General features: G+C 36.5%; 3 protein-coding genes across 4 annotated transcripts; all 3 read left to right on the forward strand.

Annotated features, from left to right (window-relative positions):
• The first annotated feature begins 291 nt into the window (after window positions 1–291).
• LOC109242132 (methionine S-methyltransferase) lies at window positions 292–7,883 on the forward strand. The gene is made up of 12 exons (XM_019408963.1): window positions 292–649; window positions 1,956–2,149; window positions 2,268–2,474; window positions 2,634–2,729; window positions 2,818–3,006; window positions 3,077–3,265; window positions 3,371–3,607; window positions 4,192–4,326; window positions 4,566–4,886; window positions 5,023–5,202; window positions 5,895–6,854; window positions 7,260–7,883. The coding sequence occupies exons 1-12, from the start codon at window positions 406–408 to the stop codon at window positions 7,557–7,559; spliced, it is 3,252 nt and encodes a 1,083-aa protein (XP_019264508.1). The 5' UTR covers window positions 292–405; the 3' UTR covers window positions 7,560–7,883.
• Window positions 7,884–8,466: 583 nt separating this feature from the next.
• On the forward strand, window positions 8,467–16,339 carry LOC109242133. 2 transcript variants are annotated; one of them, XM_019408964.1, is made up of 18 exons: window positions 8,467–8,743; window positions 8,834–8,951; window positions 9,034–9,224; window positions 9,334–9,441; window positions 10,599–10,663; window positions 11,698–11,803; window positions 12,303–12,386; window positions 12,738–12,884; window positions 13,011–13,139; window positions 13,455–13,522; window positions 13,824–13,857; window positions 13,936–14,020; window positions 14,703–14,770; window positions 14,886–14,999; window positions 15,095–15,130; window positions 15,201–15,287; window positions 15,843–15,934; window positions 16,032–16,339. In XM_019408964.1, exons 1-18 carry the CDS (start codon window positions 8,615–8,617, stop codon window positions 16,201–16,203), a joined length of 1,833 nt encoding a protein of 610 aa, XP_019264509.1. In that variant the 5' UTR covers window positions 8,467–8,614; the 3' UTR covers window positions 16,204–16,339. The 2 variants fall into 2 exon arrangements, with proteins under 2 accessions (XP_019264509.1, XP_019264510.1); XM_019408965.1 differs by having other exon boundaries at window positions 9,037–9,224.
• A 2,892-nt stretch (window positions 16,340–19,231) lies between these two features.
• LOC109242134 (22.0 kDa class IV heat shock protein-like) lies at window positions 19,232–20,291 on the forward strand. The gene has a single exon (XM_019408967.1). The coding sequence runs from the start codon at window positions 19,502–19,504 to the stop codon at window positions 20,072–20,074; it is 573 nt and encodes a 190-aa protein (XP_019264512.1). The 5' UTR covers window positions 19,232–19,501; the 3' UTR covers window positions 20,075–20,291.
• Window positions 20,292–21,487: the final 1,196 nt, after the last annotated feature.

Consider the following 21,487-nt stretch of genomic DNA (forward strand, 5'->3'; position numbering starts at 1 on the left):
ATATTGACCGTAAAATGTAATACAAGTGTCAAAATCAAGGGGTTGGTTTATTACATATATAGAAAAGAAAACTAATTATCCACTATGAGATTTGAAAAATGATTTCATGTCCTGCTTCTTAATTAATATCAAATAATTATTTATAATTTATATATAAAAGATTTAATTTAAGGTTATTTGTACATAATTTAAATAACTCAAATCATAATTTTGATAGCGCGGTTACTAATACTAGTAAAGGTAAAAGGTTTATTCCACTGGTCACACAAAATACTCCAATATATACGGGAAGTTTCAGCTAACTTCCTCCCAAGACCTTCGAGAGACACACACTATTCAACTATTCACATTCCCCAACACACGCAGTGCTGCCTAGGCGAAACTCATTTGTCCAATATTTCAGAAATGGCGGTGAATGGACTGTGTACATCAACCGAAGACTTCCTGAAACGGTGCGAGCACTCCGGCGATGCTGCTTACAGTACGCTCCGATCGCTCCTTGAGCGACTGGAGGATCCGGTTACCCGGAAAGAGGCTCGGATCTTCCTCGCTCTTCTTCAGAAACGTTTTGCTACTAAAGAAGCCTCCGATCAATGCCTTCAAACTTACCATTTCCAAATTCAAGATATTGTCCTTGAGCAATATGAAGGTCCTCTCTTTTTCTCCCTTTTGTAATGATCAAATTTTTATGTACTTTTGATTCTCACATTTGCTTGTATAATTTTTTTTAATAATATACGTGGATGTGTACGTACGCGATGATACGAGGATTGTACAGTTGTGAAAAAACAGATGGATCAATTTTTTATTCCTCATAATATTTCGTCGTTTTTCCCGTTTTAAATCTGTAGATTCTTCGTCAGAATTGTCGCTTCTATATTTGGTCCAAAATGAGGTTCATTAGCTATTACTTTGTCCAAAATTGTTTGGTACTATTACTATGCGTATCGTTACATTATTTCTTTTTATTACAATTTTTTCAAACAATTCTGAAATTTATTGTATTTTATGTAAATTTTAAATACGTATTAGGAAATCAATGCTTGAATCACAGAAAATTAGATGAGTTGTTATTCGTACGCCAAATTCTGTTGCTCTTTAGGAAGGAGGGAATACTACAGTTTAAGATTATAATGGAGTAATTTTCTATGAATGATTTGTATTTAAAAGTAAAAAAAGTTTACTGATGGTGAGTTTTAGGTTCAGCAATTTTTATTTTGTTTTTAAGGAAAAAGAGTTGTTCAAACGGCCGAACCCGTCTAGCTTGGGAACGAGGATATTTATTGTTATTGTTGTTGATTTAAGGAATAAGAGGTGTTTAAACGGAGTGAGGATTATCCGACTAGCTTGAGAACGAGGATAGTTATTGGTTGTTGTTGTTGATCTAAGGAATAAGAGTTAAGATATGAGAGCCAAAAGGGATGTGAAGAAGGGGGAGAGGACTAACAGTTCCTGGTTTCATCCATCAGGTACACTAGGAAATGTGAAGGGACATGTTAGGTGGATCTTGATTTATCAATGATGCCTTTTTGTATATTCTACTGCAAAAGAAAGGATTGGCTTAAATGTAAACCTTGTTGAAGCAAGCTGTTCCTTTCTTAAACCAAGGAGATGAATATTAGGAGGATCATCTTCTATAGGTGTTCCATTAGACTTTTTGGAAACTTAAATTCGGCAAGTTAAGCTTGTATTTAGAATGTGTACACTGAGCATAAAGTCGTTCAGCAGAAGGGGTATCTCAAGTATGGAATAGAACTCTGGATCCTTTCATTCCAACTTCCAAACTCTGTGCATGTTCACTCTTTCTTTCTGGTCCACAGCCTATGTAACTTTCTCATAGTTTTTACTTTAGTTGTTCTAATGCCATTCAGAGATATTGCCCTAGAAAAAGATAAACAAAAATTAATTTTGTTGAGAGACTGCTTCTCTTATACGCCTGTGTTTATTTTCTGTAGGTTTCCAGAAGCGAAAGAAACTGACAATGATTGTCATCCCCAGTATTTTTATCCCAGAGGATTGGTCCTTCACCTTTTACGAGGGACTAAATAGACACCCTGATTCTATCTTCCAGGACAAGACAGTTGCCGAGCTGGGATGTGGAAATGGATGGATATCCATTGCCATTGCCGAGAAATGGCTACCATCAAAGGTTGTGCTTATCAATAACCGTATTTTAGAATTCCTCTTGCAATTTTGAGATACAGGAAATGATGCTTTTGTTTAGGGTATTGCTTACAAATATCTTTTACTTTAATATTGTTTTACAGGTATATGGGCTTGATATAAATCCAAGAGCAGTAAAGATCTCGTGGATAAATTTGTACCTGAATGCTCTGGATGACAATGGCGAACCAATATACGATGATGAAAAGAAAACACTACTAGATAGGGTAGAGTTTCACGAGTCTGATCTGCTAGCTTACTGCAAAGATAATCACATCGAACTTGAAAGAATTGTTGGATGCATACCACAGGTATTGCTACGACTAGCATGCCATATTATGGTTATCTACACAATTTCCATTGTGCCTCTTTAATCTCAACAGAAAGCTAGAGTTTCGGAGTATGTTTTGGTCATTTAATGGAAGTGTATGGTCACGTATTCTGATTTTATGCATTTTTCTTGGATGTAGATTCTTAATCCAAATCCAGATGCAATGTCCAAGTTGATTACTGAAAATGCTAGTGAAGAATTTCTGCATTCATTAAGCAATTATTGTGCGCTTCAGGTTGGCATTGATTGATAGAAAATCCCTTGCGCCTTTCCATGCTGAAACTGTTTTTATTAAATCTTTTTTTTTTTTAAATCATATCTAGGGCTTTGTTGAAGATCAGTTTGGCTTGGGGCTTATTGCAAGGGCAGTTGAAGAAGGTATTTCTGTCATAAAGCCATTGGGCATTATGATCTTCAACATGGGAGGCCGTCCTGGGCAGGGTGTTTGCAAACGGTTATTTGAGCGCCGTGGTCTTCGTGTTAACAAGCTCTGGCAAACTAAAATTCTTCAGGTGAGTGAATTCTCTTTTATTGAGATAACAGTTACAACAGACTATGCCTCTAAACAGTAGGTTAATGCAGGCAGCTGACACTGATATATCAGCTCTAGTTGAAATTGAAAAAAGTAGCATGCACCGGTTTGAATTTTTCATGGGACTTGTTGGAGATCAGCCAATATGTGCTCGAACAGCATGGGCTTATGGCAAGGCTGGTGGTCGTATCTCTCATGCTTTGTCTGTGTACAGCTGTCAACTTCGTCAGCCAAATCAGGTAACTGTAAAGGGCTTACATATGTTCAAATCTGGTAATTGAAATTGAGGATATACAATTCAGAGCATTGCAAATGGGCTTAAACTGATTCTGCTGAATTGACAGGTCAGAAAGATATTTGAGTTCATAAAAAATGGATTCCATGATATCAGTAATTCTCTGGATTTGTCATTTGAGGATGATGCAGTAGCAGATGAAAAGATCCCTTTCCTAGCTTATCTTGCTAGCGTGCTTAAGGAGAACTCTGTTTTCCCATATGAATCACCAGCAGGAAGTAGATGGTTCCGCAATCTGATTGCTGGCTTTATGAAAACATACCACCATTTTCCTCTTACTGCCGACGTAAGATTGTTTAACTTTGTTATTTTTCTTGATGCAAGATTCTTTTGCTAAAATATTGGAGTTTAAGAAGGGTTGCTGCCTGATATGGCCTTGTAGAGAACGCCATGTGTGGATATGGAGTGTGTTGTGTGAATGTTAGCATATAGTTTCCACTGAAACAGTCATAGGCTTATCACCTACGTCGATAATTGTCATATTTCTCTCTGAAGTAATCTAGAAAAGCAAGTTATTTGAGTTTTCCTTCTCAATGTTTTCACCGACACGAGTTAGCCGTGCAAAGTTTCGGTGTGAAATGCAAGTTATGCACTGAATGCTGTAGTTTCATGGAAAGGCATCAAGGGGAACTGTAAGGTCTATGGAAAATGTAATGCAACTAATAATTTGCTTAGTTGCTGCAAGCCATGTAACTAGGATTATCCGATAAGTCATGCAACAGACACATCTTTAAAAAAGTATCTTAAGATTTCAGTTTTTAAGAATTGGGCTGGGGGCTTAAGTGGAAGCATCTTTTCAGGATTGGTTTATGCAAAAGTATAATTGCATTTATTATGTGTTCTAACATGGGCTTCTCAATTTTATGCCAGAATGTCGTTGTCTTTCCTTCAAGGGCTGTGGCTATAGAGAATCTGTTGCGGTTATTCTTGCCACATCTAGCAATTGTTGATGAGCAACTGTCACGACACCTGCCTAGGCAGTGGCTGACATCATTGAAGATTGAGGTACTTGCTCTCCATCTCCGTTGAATATAATCCTTACCATTTTTTCCAAAAGATCATGTTATTTCACTAGCCTGATGAACTTATGCATAGTTCTCTATGAATACCAAGTTTACTAATGTTTTAACTTTTAATAGTACGCGCAGTGAGTACTTGAAGGGATATGTTGATTCATCTTTCATGAGCATTGTTATAGGTTTATTGATCATTTTTAACAATTTTGAAATCTCGCTTTCATGCAGAAAAGTCAAACTGATAGTAGTTCAGAGGATAACATCACTGTTATTGAAGCTCCACGCCAATCTGATTCGATGGTTGAACTGATAAAGAAGTTGAAGCCTCAAGTCGTGGTTACTGGGATGGCGCAATTTGAATCAGTTACTAGTTCTTCTTTTGAGTACCTACTTGACACCACAAGGGAAATTGGATGTCGTCTGTTTGTAGACATATCTGACCAATTTGAGCTATCCAGCCTCCCCAAATCTAATGGGGTCCTGAAATTCCTTGCTAGAACTACTCTTCCCTCACATGCCGCAATTATTTGTGGCTTAGTGAAGAATCAGGTAGGTTTATATTTCCCATTAATTATTGCTAGAGCATTACGAAAAGATTTTTAGGTCCTGTTTTATCATTGGTTTCTAAGTTACTCGGCGGGTTTAGTTAGCTAGCTTCATAATCGTAATCTCTTTCTTTTTTCAGGTATATTCAGATCTGGAAGTAGCTTTTGTCATATCAGAAGACAAAACTATCTATAAAGCATTATCCAAAACCATGGAACTACTACAAGGAAATACTGCTCTTATAAGCCAATATTATTATGGCTGTCTTTTCCACGAGCTCCTAGCTTTTCAGCTTGCTGATCGACATCCACCTGCTGAGGTTAGTAGTTCGGCTCTTTTATGATTGCCTAATGGAAAAAGCTCATTAGCCTTTGCCTCATGCTGCTATCGCCATTGGATGTAGGTTTAGTTGTAACTATAGCACTTTAAGGTTTTCATCACTGGTATAAGATCTAATCTGGATTTTCTGAAACTGTAAATAAATCAGGAAAGTGAAGAAAAGAGAAAAGAAGAGAAGACCTGCTTTTTAACTTTGAGTATCTCAAGATTACACTCATTTTTCTGGATCGTATAAAGCTGGCAATTTGGCTTTTCTTTTTCCGTGTCTTTATCCATATTAAATTCTCTAGAGAGAAAATTCTTATGAATATGGAAATTTCTTGCTTTTCAAATGGACTGCATTCATAATGACTGAAAACCCCAAATTCCATCAAAACAAGCGCCAAAATTGACATGGTTTCAGGATGTAGAATCTATGCTTAGTCACCATTGGCAGGGCTACTAGGACTTGGGTCTATCTATTGGGTGGGGCATCAAATCCTAACACTAATTAAGCTAATAATTGAATAATCAGTAGTAATAAAAGGAATGTACCAACAACAAGATATTCTAAATCTTGAGATGTGTGCACTTTCCTACTTTTTAGTTGCACAAGTCTCTTTAACTCTGCCTATAATAGCTGCTTAATTTGAGCACCGTGCACTAAAAGTTACCTTCTATACATTCTCCCAGAGGGAAGCCGAGAAGTTGAAAGCATCCAAGATGATTGGCTTTCCTAGCTCTGTCTCCTCAGTACTCAATCATGCAGAGTTATCTGTTACTGATTCAGACAATACTCTGATTCACATGGATGTAGATCAAAGCTTTTTACCTATACCAACTCCTGTCAAGGCAGCCATTTTTGAGAGTTTCGTAAGGCAGAACATTGCAGAGTCAGAAATTGATGTGACAAGCAACATTAGACAGCTAATGGAGAGTAGTTATGGTTTCCCAACTAACAGCAAGACAGAATTTATATATGCTGACTGCCCTCTAGCTCTTTTTAGTAAACTGGTACTTTGTTGCATTCATGAAGGTGGGACTTTATGCTTCCCAGCTGGCTCAAATGGTAGTTATGTGTCTGCTGCTAAATTTGTGAAAGCAAATATAGCATATATACCTACAAGTCCAGAGGAAGGGTTTAAATTGACACAGAAAACAGTTGAAAGTTTTTTGAAGACCGTCAACAAACCTTGGATTTATATTTCTGGACCAACTGTCAACCCTACTGGGCAGCTTTACCTCAACGAAGAGATAAAGAATATATTATCTGTGTGCGCAAAGTTTGGGGCAAGGGTCATAATTGATACTTCATTTTCTGGTGTGGAGTTCAACTCCAAGGGCTGGGATGGCTGGAATTTGGAGGACACTCTAGCAAAACTAAGATCTCAGAACCAGTCATTCTGTGTTACTTTGCTTGGAGGATTGTATCTGAAGATGCTTACAGCTGGAATTAATTTTGGATTTCTGCTTCTAGACCATCCAGCTTTAATTGATGCATTCCACAGTTTTCCAGGTTTGAGCAAACCTCACAGCACTATCAAATACCAAGTAAAGAAGCTGTTGGATCAAAGAGAACGAACAGCAGAACTTTCCAATGCAGTCTCACAGCAGGAAAATATTCTGGCTAGTCGATATAAGCTCTTGAAAAAGGTATATTTTTTTCCTCGAAAGGTTAATTCACATCTATAGATGTTTATTATCACTTCATCTTCTGGTTATTTCTGCACCAGCATTCGAACTTTAGTCATCTGTCATTGTGATTACATTCATGGCTGCATTAAGTAATCATCTTGACTAAGAGGCAGTTTATTGGAGTCACTGTGTAGACCATTTTCTCTACATTATGGATTAGGCGTTTCAGAAATTGCTCATATGCTGTTGTGGCCAAACCATGTGACTGACTTCAAATATTTATATGATATCTTTTTTCTTACCATTTGAAGAAAATTGAAATTGTATTTAGCCTCCATATATGAATTTGTTACAAATGGCTTCCAAGTTGGTAATTCTTGAATATAGTTCTCTCATACAAATGTCCCGGTTTATGTGTAACAGACCCTTGAAAGTTGTGGCTGGGACGTGCTTGAGGCTCATTCTGGCATTTCAGTGGTGGCAAAGCCATCTACCTATCTCGGGAAGACGGTTAAAACCAGCAGTGATTCATCTTCATGGGAAGGAAAACTTGATGACACAAATATCAGAGAAGCCATGCTTAAGACCACTGGTTTGTGCATCAATAGCTCTTCGTGGACCGGAATTCCTGGTTACTGTCGCTTCACTATCGCCCTGGAAGATGGTGATTTCGAGCGTGCATTAACTTGCATCGTTAAGTTTAGAGATATGGTTGGTAAATGAAAAACACTCTAGCCAAGATAGTCTAGCATGCCTTTCTCTCTTTTTGCTGTGTTTCACAAGGTTGTGAAATATAAGCTCCATTTCCTGTGATGAAGAACACCTTTGACAACTGTTTTGCTGCAACTCGGTCATTCTCTAACGCATTCGTATACAAAAATCTTTTTGGTGTTTGATTTGAATTCCTTTGTTGGAATTACATTTGTTCCTCTACCAACCTTATTGGGGTGTAGGGAAGAGGTATAAGAATAAAAAGGATTTTCGGCCGAACTTGATAATTAGAAATTGTACGGTTAGTTTAAAATTAATAAGTTGCAATTTCAATCCCGACGTTTTCATTCGGATGATATAAATGTCATTTTGGATTTATCCGACAATTATAGATGCTCTACCCCAATTTGTTTTGTCCATTTCTTTTCAAAGTAGAAAAGTGCTCATTGGAGGAGGCTCACCATTGGAGAGATTACAGATAAAAAAATTAATTTAAATCTAACGCCACTAGTTACCCTTAAGAAGAGATAAAAACAAATAACATCACTATGCTTTCGTATGATTTAAATCATGTATTTCTACCGATAAGAAATTTGTATCTCAAATTGCCGTAATAGATTATCTGCACGTCTGATTCTAATATTTGGTGATATCTTTATTTATACCGACTGCTTTTGCCTTTTCGACTATCTATATTAGTGGTAGAACAATTAGTCTACAACCAAGGATGTGTAAATACAAAGGTAAACAAATAAAAAATAATTTGCAAGAAGAGAAAAAAGAAGGACCTTTTTCTTGGTACCCAACCAAACATAACTGAAAATAGAAGACCAAAAGTGCAACTAAGGAACAAATTCTACGAGATTTCTGGTAGCATGAAATGGATGGTCAAAATTACAACTCACAAAATCATGGACTACTATTCTAACGTGTCTAACGCTTGTTCTCATATTACTCCCCTCTTATTTGGGGAGTTGGAGTTGGTTCACTACTCAAATATGATAACCTGAGGCCTGAGGGAAACAAACCAATTCTTTTCTTTGTTTTCTGAATCTTGAATAATCATAATGGCACTTCAGCTGCAGCTTCAGCCAACTATAAAAAATGGAGTCTTTCAGTACCCTTCTGCAATTAGACCTTTTGGGAATAGAAAAAAAGTTTCTATTCAAGCACAAGCCACTCCTACAAGAACCCAGGTACACTTTCTTTGGTCAATCCCAGCCAATTATGTGTTTTATAGTACATTTATGATACTGAATTAATATGAAGATTGAATGGTGCTGCAGAGGATAATGGAGGGAATTGCAGTAAGTGGGGAAGTTGGTGGAGCTGGTGGTGCATACTCATATAGTGCATTAAAAAGATTGGACCAGCTATGGTCTAAAATTTGCTCTTCTTCAACAGGTAAATAAATGTACTTTCAAAAAAACATACCTTTATTCTATTGGAGGAAATGGATAGTGGTACTTAATTTTCCTGTTTGTAGTAGTTGTTGAAGAACCCCAGAAGGTGGTTTCCTCTGTCCCTGGATCATACAAAGATTCTGAGCATAATGGAAATTTGGAGGAAATGTTTGATGTCATTGTTTGTGGAGGTACTTTGGGAATCTTCATTGCCACAGCATTAAGTTCCAAAGGTCTTCAAGTTGGAGTTGTGGAAAGGAATGTTTTAAAAGGGGTATTGCATTATACTCATTGCCTTAGTGGGATTCAGTTATGCTATTTAGAACTAGTTATCTGCTTAGGAGTCCAATAATGCTCGACTTTTTTGGAATTTTTATGAACAGAGGGAGCAAGAGTGGAACATATCTAGGAAAGAGCTACTGGAACTTGTTGAAGTTGGCATTTTAACTGAAGATGACATTGAAGAGGCTACTGCTGCTAGTTTCAACCCTGTATGTTCTCTACCCTAGCATAGTGTTATATTTGTGTTAGTATACTGTATTTGTAAAATAATTCTGGAGAAAATAAAATAATATATAAACAGAAATATAAACGAAACAGAAGTTAATCCGAGCCCACTGAATTCACAGTGTTTTCTTAAGGAATTTAACCCCCTCCTAGTACCCAAGGTTGTGGATTATTTCCTCCCAGGATAGAACGGATTACACACTGGTGTAGTGGCACTTCAAATCTCAGTATTTCAGCGAACACAAAGTTCGGTAGCAAATCACACTTACTGTTGATTTCTTTGATGTTAAAACAATGCAGAAGAAAGGAGGAAAACTCAGAAAATTGTATGGAAAATCTGAGAGAATGGACTTGTATTATAGCCAATGTTGAGTTCAAAACTGAAGAGGTGCAACTCTTCAGAATGACTGTTTATGTAAAACGGCCATAACATAAATGGCTATTTACGCAACAATAAACCGGGAATTGAAGAGGGAGGTTAATTTTTCGTTACAAGGAAAAAGCGTTTAATATTTCCGTTGGATTTAATATTAATATTCCGTTGGATTTCTGTTAATATTTGCTATCAACAAATAAATTTGGTCCAAAAAATTAATCAATCAATCGTTTGACCAAATCCAAATCCGAGCGAGCGACGACGACGGCACGAGGCTGGCCTTCTTCTTAACTCTTTAAGAGCTACAAGAAGAGCAATTGTATATATACCAATCAAAAAACTTTTCCTCTTCCAATATGGGACAATGTCTCATTGTCGAGGGGGAAACTTAAAATTTCACTTAAAAATTTCATTTTTCCTCCATTTCCCATTCACCCTCTTTTAAGCCTATTTAGCTTAAAACCTCAACAATTTGTGAATAAAATTAGCTTAATTCTGCTAATAACGGTTTTGCCTTGACCAGTGTGCACCTAGTAATTTTTGTTTGGAAGGCCTATAAAGAACGAAATCTTTCTTTCCTTTGGCGAATGGACTTTGGGGTGAGGATAGATAGAGCAAAAGAGGGAAAAGTTAAACATCTTAACTATACTGTTGGTCAAGTGTATAATTTTGAAATGACTTCTGGGATTTTTTCCTACTAAGGGTCCTCTACTGTTTTCTAGGCGTTGTTACTTATTCTCTGTTGGCTTCTGTGTCACTTTGCAGAATAGATGTGGATTTGAAGGGAAGGGAGATATTTGGGTCCAGGACATTCTCAATCTTGGTGTTTCGTAAGTCTGTTTTGCATACATTATCCTCTCCAGAATGTGCATGCGTCCAAAGTTATAACTGTAAAGTTTTATTGTTTTTGTTACTATAAGAACATCAAATCCCTGTTCTTTTTTCTGTTTGCGTTTAAGTTAATACACGAGACTCATCCTTCAGCACTATGAGAATTCACGCATCGGGTGAAATGTAAATGCTCACGCATAAGCTTTAATATGAAACTGAGATAATTTCATATCAGCTTTCTTGATTGTTTTGTAAAATTTGCCAAATTATAAAGCCAAAAACGAAAGCCTGAAACAAACAGATGCATTTTGCAGATAGAATCAAAACGGAGGATTTTCTGAAAACTTCTTGACTAGATCCTGATATAGTTATATTGAGAGAGTTCTTGGAAACACATTGAGTTATGCAGCTATACTGCTCCTACCCGGGCGCATCCTTCAATATCCAACTATCCAATCTTCTTGAAAGATGTATTAACCGTATAATTTCTTGGAACAGAAGCAGGATCAGAACAAACTGCCAGTTAGGAAGCCATAAGAGCAGGACGTACACACAAGAATCTTATTGCATCATACTGATGAAAGCAACCAACTAGGTTTAACTAGCATAATGTTTTGAACTTCAAACGGTGCAAAATTGCAGATATAGCCTTTTCTGAAGATATATAGGCAGTCTATAAGCAACTTTAACAACATAATAGGTCCTGCTTGTTTAGGGTTCCCACATCACTTCCTATTATAGGATCCAAATGGAACAAAATGGATAGTGAGGATTTATATAACCGACAGCTTGGGAATGAGGAATAGTTATTGTTGTTGTTGTTTTCATACTCTCAATGTTATGGAAGATGGAATCAGCTATCTTTACTGTCAATGAAGTAAAATACTTCTATTTTTCGTATGCCGCATCTGAACATACAAGTTTTTATTATTATAGTTTAGATGATTTTTTAGTCGCCTATAATTTCTTTCTTTAACTTTTGTAAAAACCTAGCTCAAGATCATAATGTTCTTTTATATTTATCTGTTCGTAGGCCAGTAAAGCTTGTGGAGATTATGAAAAAGCGTTTCAATTCCCTTGGAGGTGTCACATTTGAAGGTTACAGTGTCTCTAGCATATCCGTGTATGAGGACTCCGCAGTATGCTTACTTACTCATAGATGTGGCTATTAAAGGGTGCACTTTACTATTACTTAGTAGCATCCGAGGTTAGGCAAAAAAAGCAATGTATATTGTTATTTGATTTTTAATTTGGGCATTGGGTTTTGCCTTAATTAAATTTGTGCTTAACTTCAAATGACTTGTGTTTGATTTGGCCAACCTACCAATTGCAAGAATGAAGAGGCTGAGATAAAAAGACCAAAATCCTAGACACAAGTACATAATTTTTCAAACATAAAAAACACAAGATTCTAGAATTCTTTTGGAGAGAAAAATTTGGAGGTAGTATTTAAGTCACAAAGAGTTATGAAGATGAGCTGAGGTATAGTATGATATTTGGGTTTCTTTCAGTCAAAGGGTTTCAAATTAATGTCAAAATAATGTTTTCAACTGCTGTCAGTTATCTTTCTGCTACTATTGAATTCATACTAGATGAGTAAAGTTCATCCAGATATTGTTCTTACTTTTCTTCTTGCAGGTCTTGGAACTAAAGGAGGGAAAGACTTTATTCTCGCGTCTCATCATTGATGCAATGGGAAATTTTTCTCCTATTGTAAAGCAGGTGCAGAATCCTTTTCTTAAAGCATACAACTATAAATGTTTCTTTCGGTGAAGAAATGATTCTGGTATCACGTGAAAGGTCCTGGAGAGGTAAGTCACAGTTAAGGGCCGGTTATGTTGCATCCCAATGATATGTTTGGATTGGAAGATGGTAAATGAAGACAGCTCTCCTATTATTCCAACTTAATTTCCCAAAAATATCACGCATTCAAGGATTACTTGGACCTCATAATCCTTATTCTGGCGCTTTTGACAAAAGTCTTCTATATCTCATTAACTTCCCCTTTAGATTCTTTTGTTAGTTCATTTTCTAATGTCTTGAACTGGCTCTTATGATTGAAAATTGCTTTAGATTAGATGTGGAAGGAAACCAGATGGTATGTGCCTTGTGGTTGGTACTTGCTGCCGTGGTTTTAAGGAGAACTGTACAAGTGATGTCATATTTAGCAGTGCTTCCATTAAAGAAACAAGCCAGTCAGTAGTCCAATATTTCTGGGAGGTAAAATGATTCAAAGTACTTGGAAACCATGCAATGTGAATCGCTAGGATGCTTTAAAATATCTTGCACATGATAATTTGGAAAATTTTTGTGCTTAGCAAATAACAATGTTCCCATGATCTTCAGGCATTTCCTGCCGGCTCGGGTCCCATGGACCGAACCACTTATATGTTCACTTACGTTGATCCTCAACCCGGATCTCCACAGCTGGAAGAGTTACTAGAAGATTACTGGGATTTGATGCCAAAGTACCAGGTAACCCTTGGAGTATGCTATTTGAGGCTTATGTCTGGCATACTTCTGCTTTTCTCTTTTCCTTACTCTGGAAGATTTAGCTTGTTGATATTCCTTGCAATCGATCTTCTTTAGAAGAAAATTAACCCCTGAAAGATCTGATGTCGGTTAAAAATATCAACCAAGGGACTCATGTTATTGCTTTTGTTGTTTGGATTAGCTGTGTAGGTTCAGTGCTTTGGATTTTGACAGTAACTGCTATCTTGTTGTATAAACTTGCTATTTCTCCTTAGTGATCTATTCAACTGCTAATTTCTTCCATTTTTGAACTTGTAGGGCGTGTCTTTCGATGATCTGGAAATCTTGAGGATAATATATGGCATTTTCCCAACGTATAGAGACAGGTAACCATCAACTTTAAGTTCTGTGCTTAGGACATGATTTATATCCATAAGATGCTGCTGTTGTTTCACTTGCCACCTAACTTAATTTGTTTTTCCACCGATAATTGAACTGTAGCATCCTTTCTTTGCAACAAAATGAGAGTTGCATCCATTTCCTCACTGCTTAAAAATATACAACTCCTTGCATTTTGATACATGACTTTTGGTATATTTATAAGTCAGGAGTTATTATAAAAAATTTCTTGGTCGCCTTACTTTCTTACTATTCTGATAATTCTGTTCCCTTTCATTTTGATGCCAGTCCGTTGCCAGCCGCTTTTGATCGTATTCTACAGGTGTTTCATCAAACCCTTTAAAGCCATGATACATTGCAATTACATATCAACAGAATACATGAGTTTGAATCTTTACAGTTTGGGGATGCTAGCGGCATACAGTCACCAGTTTCTTTTGGTGGTTTTGGGAGTTTGACTAGGCACTTGGGGAGATTGACTACTGGTAAAATTTTATCTTATCTTACCTCAATGTATAACATCTTGCTAATATATGAAACCTTCTTTCGAGAAGAAAAGACTAATATCGCATATGTCAACCAGCTTTCCTCTTCTACATATTTGACCAGTTTAATTCAAAATGTGTTAGGTTTGTACTTTGAGGTTTATAGATCTTAGGACTGCACGTTTCTTTTTCTGAAATTGTTTTTCTCTATGCTTTATTTGATTTCCTTGTTTTTTCGTTTTCATCCATGATAGAGGGATGGAGAATGCAATAAAACTATCGATTAAACACTAGTTGCAGCAAAAAGAAGGTTTCCGAGGAAATGGAAAATCATTAGCTAAAATACGAGGGGAGAGATAATACTGGTACTTGTCAACTGCTTTTTAACTGGCATTGCCAGAATGTTTCCAAATGCACTACAGCTAATCAATTACTATCAATGTTGCTGTGTCCCGTTATCAATGACCCATCCTAATGAACTACCAGCCTTCTAATAAATCTTGAAAATGTACTTGGCATTTTAGGCACTAGCTGAAAGAAAATTAAGATTGCAGATTTCTTGTGCTGCTTAATTTTGATCATTACATGCTTTAGCTGTTATCTGACCATCCTCTCCTTAACTTTTGACCCGCAAATGAGCTTGTGCACTGATTATTTTTGGTTCTTTCCTTTGGGATACAAGGTATATATGAAGCACTTGAAGGCAATTTTCTAGACTCGAGAAGCTTGTCCATGTTGAATACTTACATGGTGAGTTTTCAGCTGATGCACAAACACTTAAATAACTGTACTATCACCATACTTATGTATTAAGTTCTGCAGCCGAACTTGAGATATCACCATACTTATGTATTATGTTCTGCAGCCGAACTTGAGTTCTTCCTGGTTATTTCAAAGGGCAATGTCAGCAAAGAAACAGTCCAATGTTCCACCTGATTTCATCAATGAACTTCTTTTTGCCAATTTCATGAGTATGCAGGTACGCCATCTTCACTCGATAATGTGTTCAATGCTTTGACATTTTCAGTATAGGATTTTTTTCTTTACACTTACCGTTTTGTCATCTACTTGCAGAAACTAGGGGATCCTGTCTTGAGACCTTTTCTTCAGGTGAGCTATCTTATTGTGGTATACGGTTTCTATATCTAGAACTAATTTCCTTTCATCTCAATTGATATAGGATGTTATACAGTTTGGGCCTCTTGTGAAAACATTAGGCCTTGTAATGTTAACAAGACCTCAGATTATTCCATCAATATTCAAGCAGGTAAATATTTGGCTACCTTTTTTTTGTTGCTCATTTCTGCATCCCGCACCTTGCTCCATTTCTTCTATTGTAAATAACATATCCTTCAAGATAGGAATATCTAAGGGGCATTTGCACAAATAGCCATTTTTGAGGGCACTATTTAAACTATGTTTCCATTAGTCCATTGGTCTAAATGTGTCTGCACAAAGAAGATTATCCAACTACTTTTAAAGGCAAAATTTAGCTCACTGTCCTAACAGTGATAGACTTTAAAGAGTTCCATACGGTGTGAATAGATCCTGTGCTTAATTGAGAAGCAGTTGCAATTTTGAGAGAGCTGAGGAAGACTGTTTAAGTTTCACTAAAACTCTATAAAACTTAACAAGCTGCAAGTTTTCCTTCTGGTTACTGCCTTTGAATGTCACAACTTCATTGAAGACACAGAGTTCTGTCATCCAAATAGATCAGTACGAGTCATTGCACTCTGGCATTTGTACTATTCTGATATATCTAAATGTGTAAACGCTGTGCTGCATCTTAGTGAGGAAGACTAAACTCCAGATGATTTTTCAGGTTGGAATTCCTGTGCTTGTTGACTGGTCTGGACATTTTCTCATGTTGGGATACTATACATTTCTCTCTACCTTCGTCGACTCTGCAATTAGGTAATGAGCTTTTGTAACACATAGTTCCCATCTTGCTTGATGTTTGCATTGTCACTAGATATCGTAGTCACTAACAATTATTATTATTATATGTTAGGCCGTTGATCGGATCATTTCCAGCCAAGGTGAGATACGAATGGAGGCGCCGACTTGAAGCTTGGCAATATGGAGCTGGTTTAGACTACAAACTGAGTCCCGCTGGATCTCCTGAGACAGCTAAAAGATCAGATCCTAGTAAAGAAACTCTTACTACAAATAGTCTTCCATAATTCCCAAGCAAAGTATTAGAAGTTGTATAGTATGAAATGCATATGCTATAAGTCCTATAACTAGCTACGGTAGCCAATGATTCAGTTCTGACATTACCTTTATTATTATAATAAATACCATCATTTTGTTTGCCCACTTTGTTTAATTAGGTTTGGGCAGAATAGCCTCGTAGGCACTTGTAGTTGTTAGCGTTTGTCATCCCGGTCCCTATACTCAAAGAAGATTCATCCAGACACTTATAGTTGTTCAAAGCCAATATTTTAAACCCCTCTCACCTCGCGTGTTCTTCAAATCTCTGACATGGATGACACATCAGTGGCCATGTCAATTTTTTTGTTACATATCATTATTAATTTATTTTTCACATTATTTTGAAATTGTTCATTTCCTTTTCTTTTATTCCACCATTTACTACATCGTCCTCCTCCCTCGCCATTTTTATCCATCTTCCTCAAGTACTCGTTCAAAGATGAGAACATGGCAGGGGATCCGAAGAACACCTCTTTGCTCGTAACCGTATTCCTGAGCAGATTTATTAAGCAGCTCGACGAAGATCGGATGGTTAAGAAGCTCAGCACTAACGATAAACCTTTCCATCTCATCGCCGACGTAAACCGAGAGGTGTCCTTCAGGAACTCCGGCGCCGGATCTGAGCTTTCCGGTTCGGAACGATTGGAGTCAACGTGGACGAGACGCCGATCGAGATTCGGAATGGAGCAAGGAGTAGTTAGAGGAGGAATCAACCACGCGCGATAAACGTTGAATGAGTTTCTTCATTTTGGATGAAGATATGGTGGGAAGGGTACCGTTGCTGTGGGTTTTGGGTTAAAATGGGGGAAGAGGAGCAAAGTGAAGAAGGGAGGGAGATAGAGAGGGGGGAGGGGTCCTTGGTGGGCGACAGAACGTAAGGAGAATGTGAAAAATCACCTATTTGGCCTTTTCTTTCTTTTCTAATTTGATTTTTTAAAATTTTTTTTTTCTTTTTTCCTTATTTTAATCATAAATTTTTTACGTTCACGCTCCTTATATGCGTGAAATACACGATTTTGTCCAGTTCAACGATTAAGTTGCCACATAGACTTGGTCAATGAGTTTCTTCATTTTGGATGGAGATATGGTGGGAAGGGTACCGTTGCTGTGGGTTTTGGGTTAAAATGGGGAAGAGGAGCAAAGTGAAGAAGGGAGGGAGATAGAGAGGGGGGGTCCTTGGTGGGCGACAGAACGTAAGGTAGAATGTGAAAAATCACCTATTTGGCCTTTTTTTCTTTCTAATTTGATTTTTTAAATTTCTTTTCTTTTTTCCTTATTTTAATCATAAATTTTTTACGTTCACGCTCCTTATATGCGTGAAATACACGATTTTGTCCAGTTCAACGATTAAGTTGCCACATAGACTTGGTCAATGGTCAGAGGGGTTTATAATATTACTTTTGAACGAGTAGAGGTGTCTAGATGAAACTTAATCAAGTTTGGGGACCGGGATGACAAAGTGGCACAAGTATAAGTGCCATTTAGGCTATTCTGCCATTAGGTTTGCTTTTATATTTTTCGAAGTATTAATTCTTAAACCTTTAGTAATGCCTCATTAATTTCAGATATAATTGATTAGCGAAGTTTGGCCTTTAGTTCCCAACTGAATGGTTGAGGTATAAGAGTGACAACCTAGAAATCTCAGGTTCAGATCCTATCATTGACACCTTGTTCAGTAAACTACACCGAGACCAAATCTAAAGACCATACATTAATGTGACACAACCTTGATACCAACCAAATTATCCTACAATAGAAAAAACGAAAAGATAAAAAAAAGACAAACTACTATTTCTTCAAACAATGAAGAATAAGTTTAACTGGTCTAAGGACTGAAGACATAAATATCCGACAGGGCTTGATACAGCGTTGTGAAATTGTTAAGACGCACGTTTATCCAAACTACTGCTAATTGCTACGTATTTGAAAATTCCAAGGGCGACGAAAATTTAAATTTTACTTAATGATGGAATAAAGGCAGTAGCAGAAAAAAGGGCACACTAAATTGGATAAGATTAGGAATGAAGATATTCGGGAGAGGGTGGGCGTGGCTCCCTTGGATGACAAGGTGCGGGAAGCGAGGGTTAGATGATTCGGGTACATGCGGAGGAGGAGCCTAGATGCCCCGGTAAGGAGGTGTGAGCGGTTGGCTCTCACAGGTAGGGCGGCCTAAGAAGTATTAGGGCGAGGTGATCAGGCGACATGGCATAATTTCAGATTTCTCAAGACATGGCCCTTGATAGGAGGGTTTAGAGGTCGAGTATTAGGGGATAGTCGAGCATTTTTCCTCATTGTGCCAGCTATTCGTTAGTTTTTTTTTGTCTAGGAATGCTAGGTGTTTGTTGAGTTTCACACTTTTTTTAATTTTTTTATTATTATTATTGCATTTTCATTTATTTGATGTCTCTTATGATGCTAATATTATTTTTCTGATTTCTGTTGTTATGGATATAGTGTCTTCTGAGCCGAGGGTCTCCCGAAAACAGGTTATTTATCCCTCCAGAATAGGTGTAAGGTCTGCGTACACTCTATCATCCCCAGACCCCACTATTGAGATCTGGGTAGTAATTTAAGCTGCTTCAACAAATTAGTAATCTTGATCATTTAGTATAGACTTTTGATAGGAGACGGTAAAGTCTGTTAATTGGGAAGATGTTGGTTAAGGAAATGGGGTTTAATAGACTAAAATCATGTAGCCTATGAATAATATTAATAAATTTATTTAACTTTTTCAATACCTAGTAATAAGTTTTACCTGTAGTTAATATTCAAATTATGATTTTAAATTTAAAAGGCCCTAAAGTAATTCGACATGAACGGATGAGGCAATACTCAAACATGGCATGTTAGTCAGGTGATTACTACTCCAAGGGATAAAACTTAAATTTAAGAGTGCATTAATAATCGATAGACGTGGAGTCAGTAGGCAAATTTATACACGTGGCACATGATTATTGGTGAGGTGAATACAATTTCTTTTCTTGCTTCTCCCAACCTCTTGAACATTCCGGAATAATGTATATATGTACACCACTGAATTAACAACTCTCCATACAAATTCCTTCTCCAGAAACTTGTAGACCATTTACCAGATTTCTCCTGAAACACCATTCCCTCTGTTTCAACATCTATATAAACTCCAAACTAGTCTGCAATTCTTCTAACCAGCAAGACGACAATTATCCCTCAAAATAACACATTCTCAAACTAGTCCATATTGTACTTCCCCTATAGCAACCTTTCACGTTACAGTATTATTATCAAGAAATGGAAATAGCAAAAGTTGGTGTTATGGCTTTTCTTGTTTTAACACTGATGACAACTCTTCTTCCATCACAAACCGAAGCTTTAATGCCATACACACGTCCAATCTGGGACTTAATGTTCCCACAAGATGACCCTTTTAAAATTCTTGAACAAACCCCACTTACAATTCCTAAGGGAATTGATCAAACAATCGCTTTAGCTCGTTCAGATTGGAAAGAAACAGCAAAAGAACATATAATTTCTCTTGACATTCCGGGGATGAAAAAGGAGGACATTAAAATAGAGGTTGAAGAAAACAGAGTGTTGAGAATTAGTGGGGAAAGGAAAACAGAGGAGGAAGTTGAAGGTGAAAAATGGCACAGAGCTGAGAGAACTTCTGGAAAGTTCTGGAGACAATTTAGGCTTCCTAAAAATGCTGATTTGGAACACATTAAAGCTCATTTGGAGAATGGGGTGTTGAAAATTACTGTTCCAAAATTGGCTGAGGAGGAGAAGAAGCAGCCTAAGGTGATTAGTATTTCTGAACAAGGGAATGCTGCTGAAGATGTTAAAGCTACTAAAGCTGCAATGTAAAGAAGTGCACATGTGATATTTTGTTTAAGATTTTTTTTTTTTTATCATCACCTTTGTTGTTGTGAGTTAATTAAGTTTAGTTTCTATGAATGAAACTTATGTAATGTAACCATTTCCTGTATGTAATATAATTTAGTGTCATACGAAAAAATATGATCAGTGTAATAGATTGTCTTTTATGTAAGATCAATTTAATAAATAAGTTGATTTAGTGTAAGATTAGGTCACTTATTAAAAAAGTTGCAAGTGTCGTAAATTAATGTTCTTTTTCATTTTCCTATTCTCAAAAAAATTATATACAGTCAAACTTCTCTATAACAATACGAGATCTTTTGGCTTTTATAGCGAAGGGCTGTTATACACCTATAACAACATTTGACGATTATGTATTTTTTGGTTGTTATAGTTAAACTTTATCCAAAAATCAATTATTCTTTTTAATATTATATATAAAAGATAAGAAAATTGTTCAAATTTAAAATCACATAAGATATGCATATTTCACTATATATATATTGGAGAGAGCTAATGCACCTTTAATAAACTTATTAATTAAACGTACAAAGATTTAAACTCTAAGGCACACTTTTTAAAGCTACTTGAAAAATAATTTCTTTTAAGATTGATGGAAGAACTTTATAATTGTAGTTGTTTCATAAATTCCATTCTTTGTTACCGATATAAAGCTTGAATTGACGAAGATTCGTGTCTAAATTTCAGCAAAAAAGTATCCAATGAAAAATATATCATGTGCGGATCTTCAAATCGTGTGTCTTATGCAAAATAAAAACTTTGTTCAATGAAAAAGATTGTGTGCACATTCTTAAAATTGTTATTAGTAATCTTACAGATTGTATATATATCTTATAGAGGGATAATTTTACAAAGAGTGTTCTACTATAAATATGGTTGTTGCTGTTATAAGTAAAAAGCTGTTATAGAGAGGTAAAATACAATTTAAAAAATCGATTCTAAGAAAAAATTGACTTTTATAATGAATGGCTGTTATATAGGGATGCTGTTATAGAGAGGTAAGTGTATTTAGTTCAATGTTATGAATATTAGCGTCCTTTGATCAAAAGTAGGTGGTTTAAAAATCACATGTCAATATTGTTTTCTTTGACTAGTTAATAAGAATCAACTTACTTAGTGAGCTTCTTATCTTCTACGGTTAAAATGGAGGAGAACACCCTATCAATAGCATAGCATCATTCTCTTCTTTTTCCTTTTTCTTTTTCCCATCCCCCCTTACCCCCCCTACCCCCCCCCCCCCAAAATGATAAAAAAAGATGTACCAAAAAAGGAAAGGAAAGTTGTTAACTCGTTGCATGTACCAACACCTATATACTGTTGTCATCTACTTGCAGAAACTAGGGGATCCTGTCTTGAGACCTTTTCTTCAGGTGAGCTATC

The sequence above is a fragment of the Nicotiana attenuata genome, unplaced genomic scaffold (assembly GCF_001879085.1).
Source record: "Nicotiana attenuata strain UT unplaced genomic scaffold, NIATTr2, whole genome shotgun sequence".
NCBI classification, from domain to species: domain Eukaryota; kingdom Viridiplantae; phylum Streptophyta; class Magnoliopsida; order Solanales; family Solanaceae; genus Nicotiana; species Nicotiana attenuata.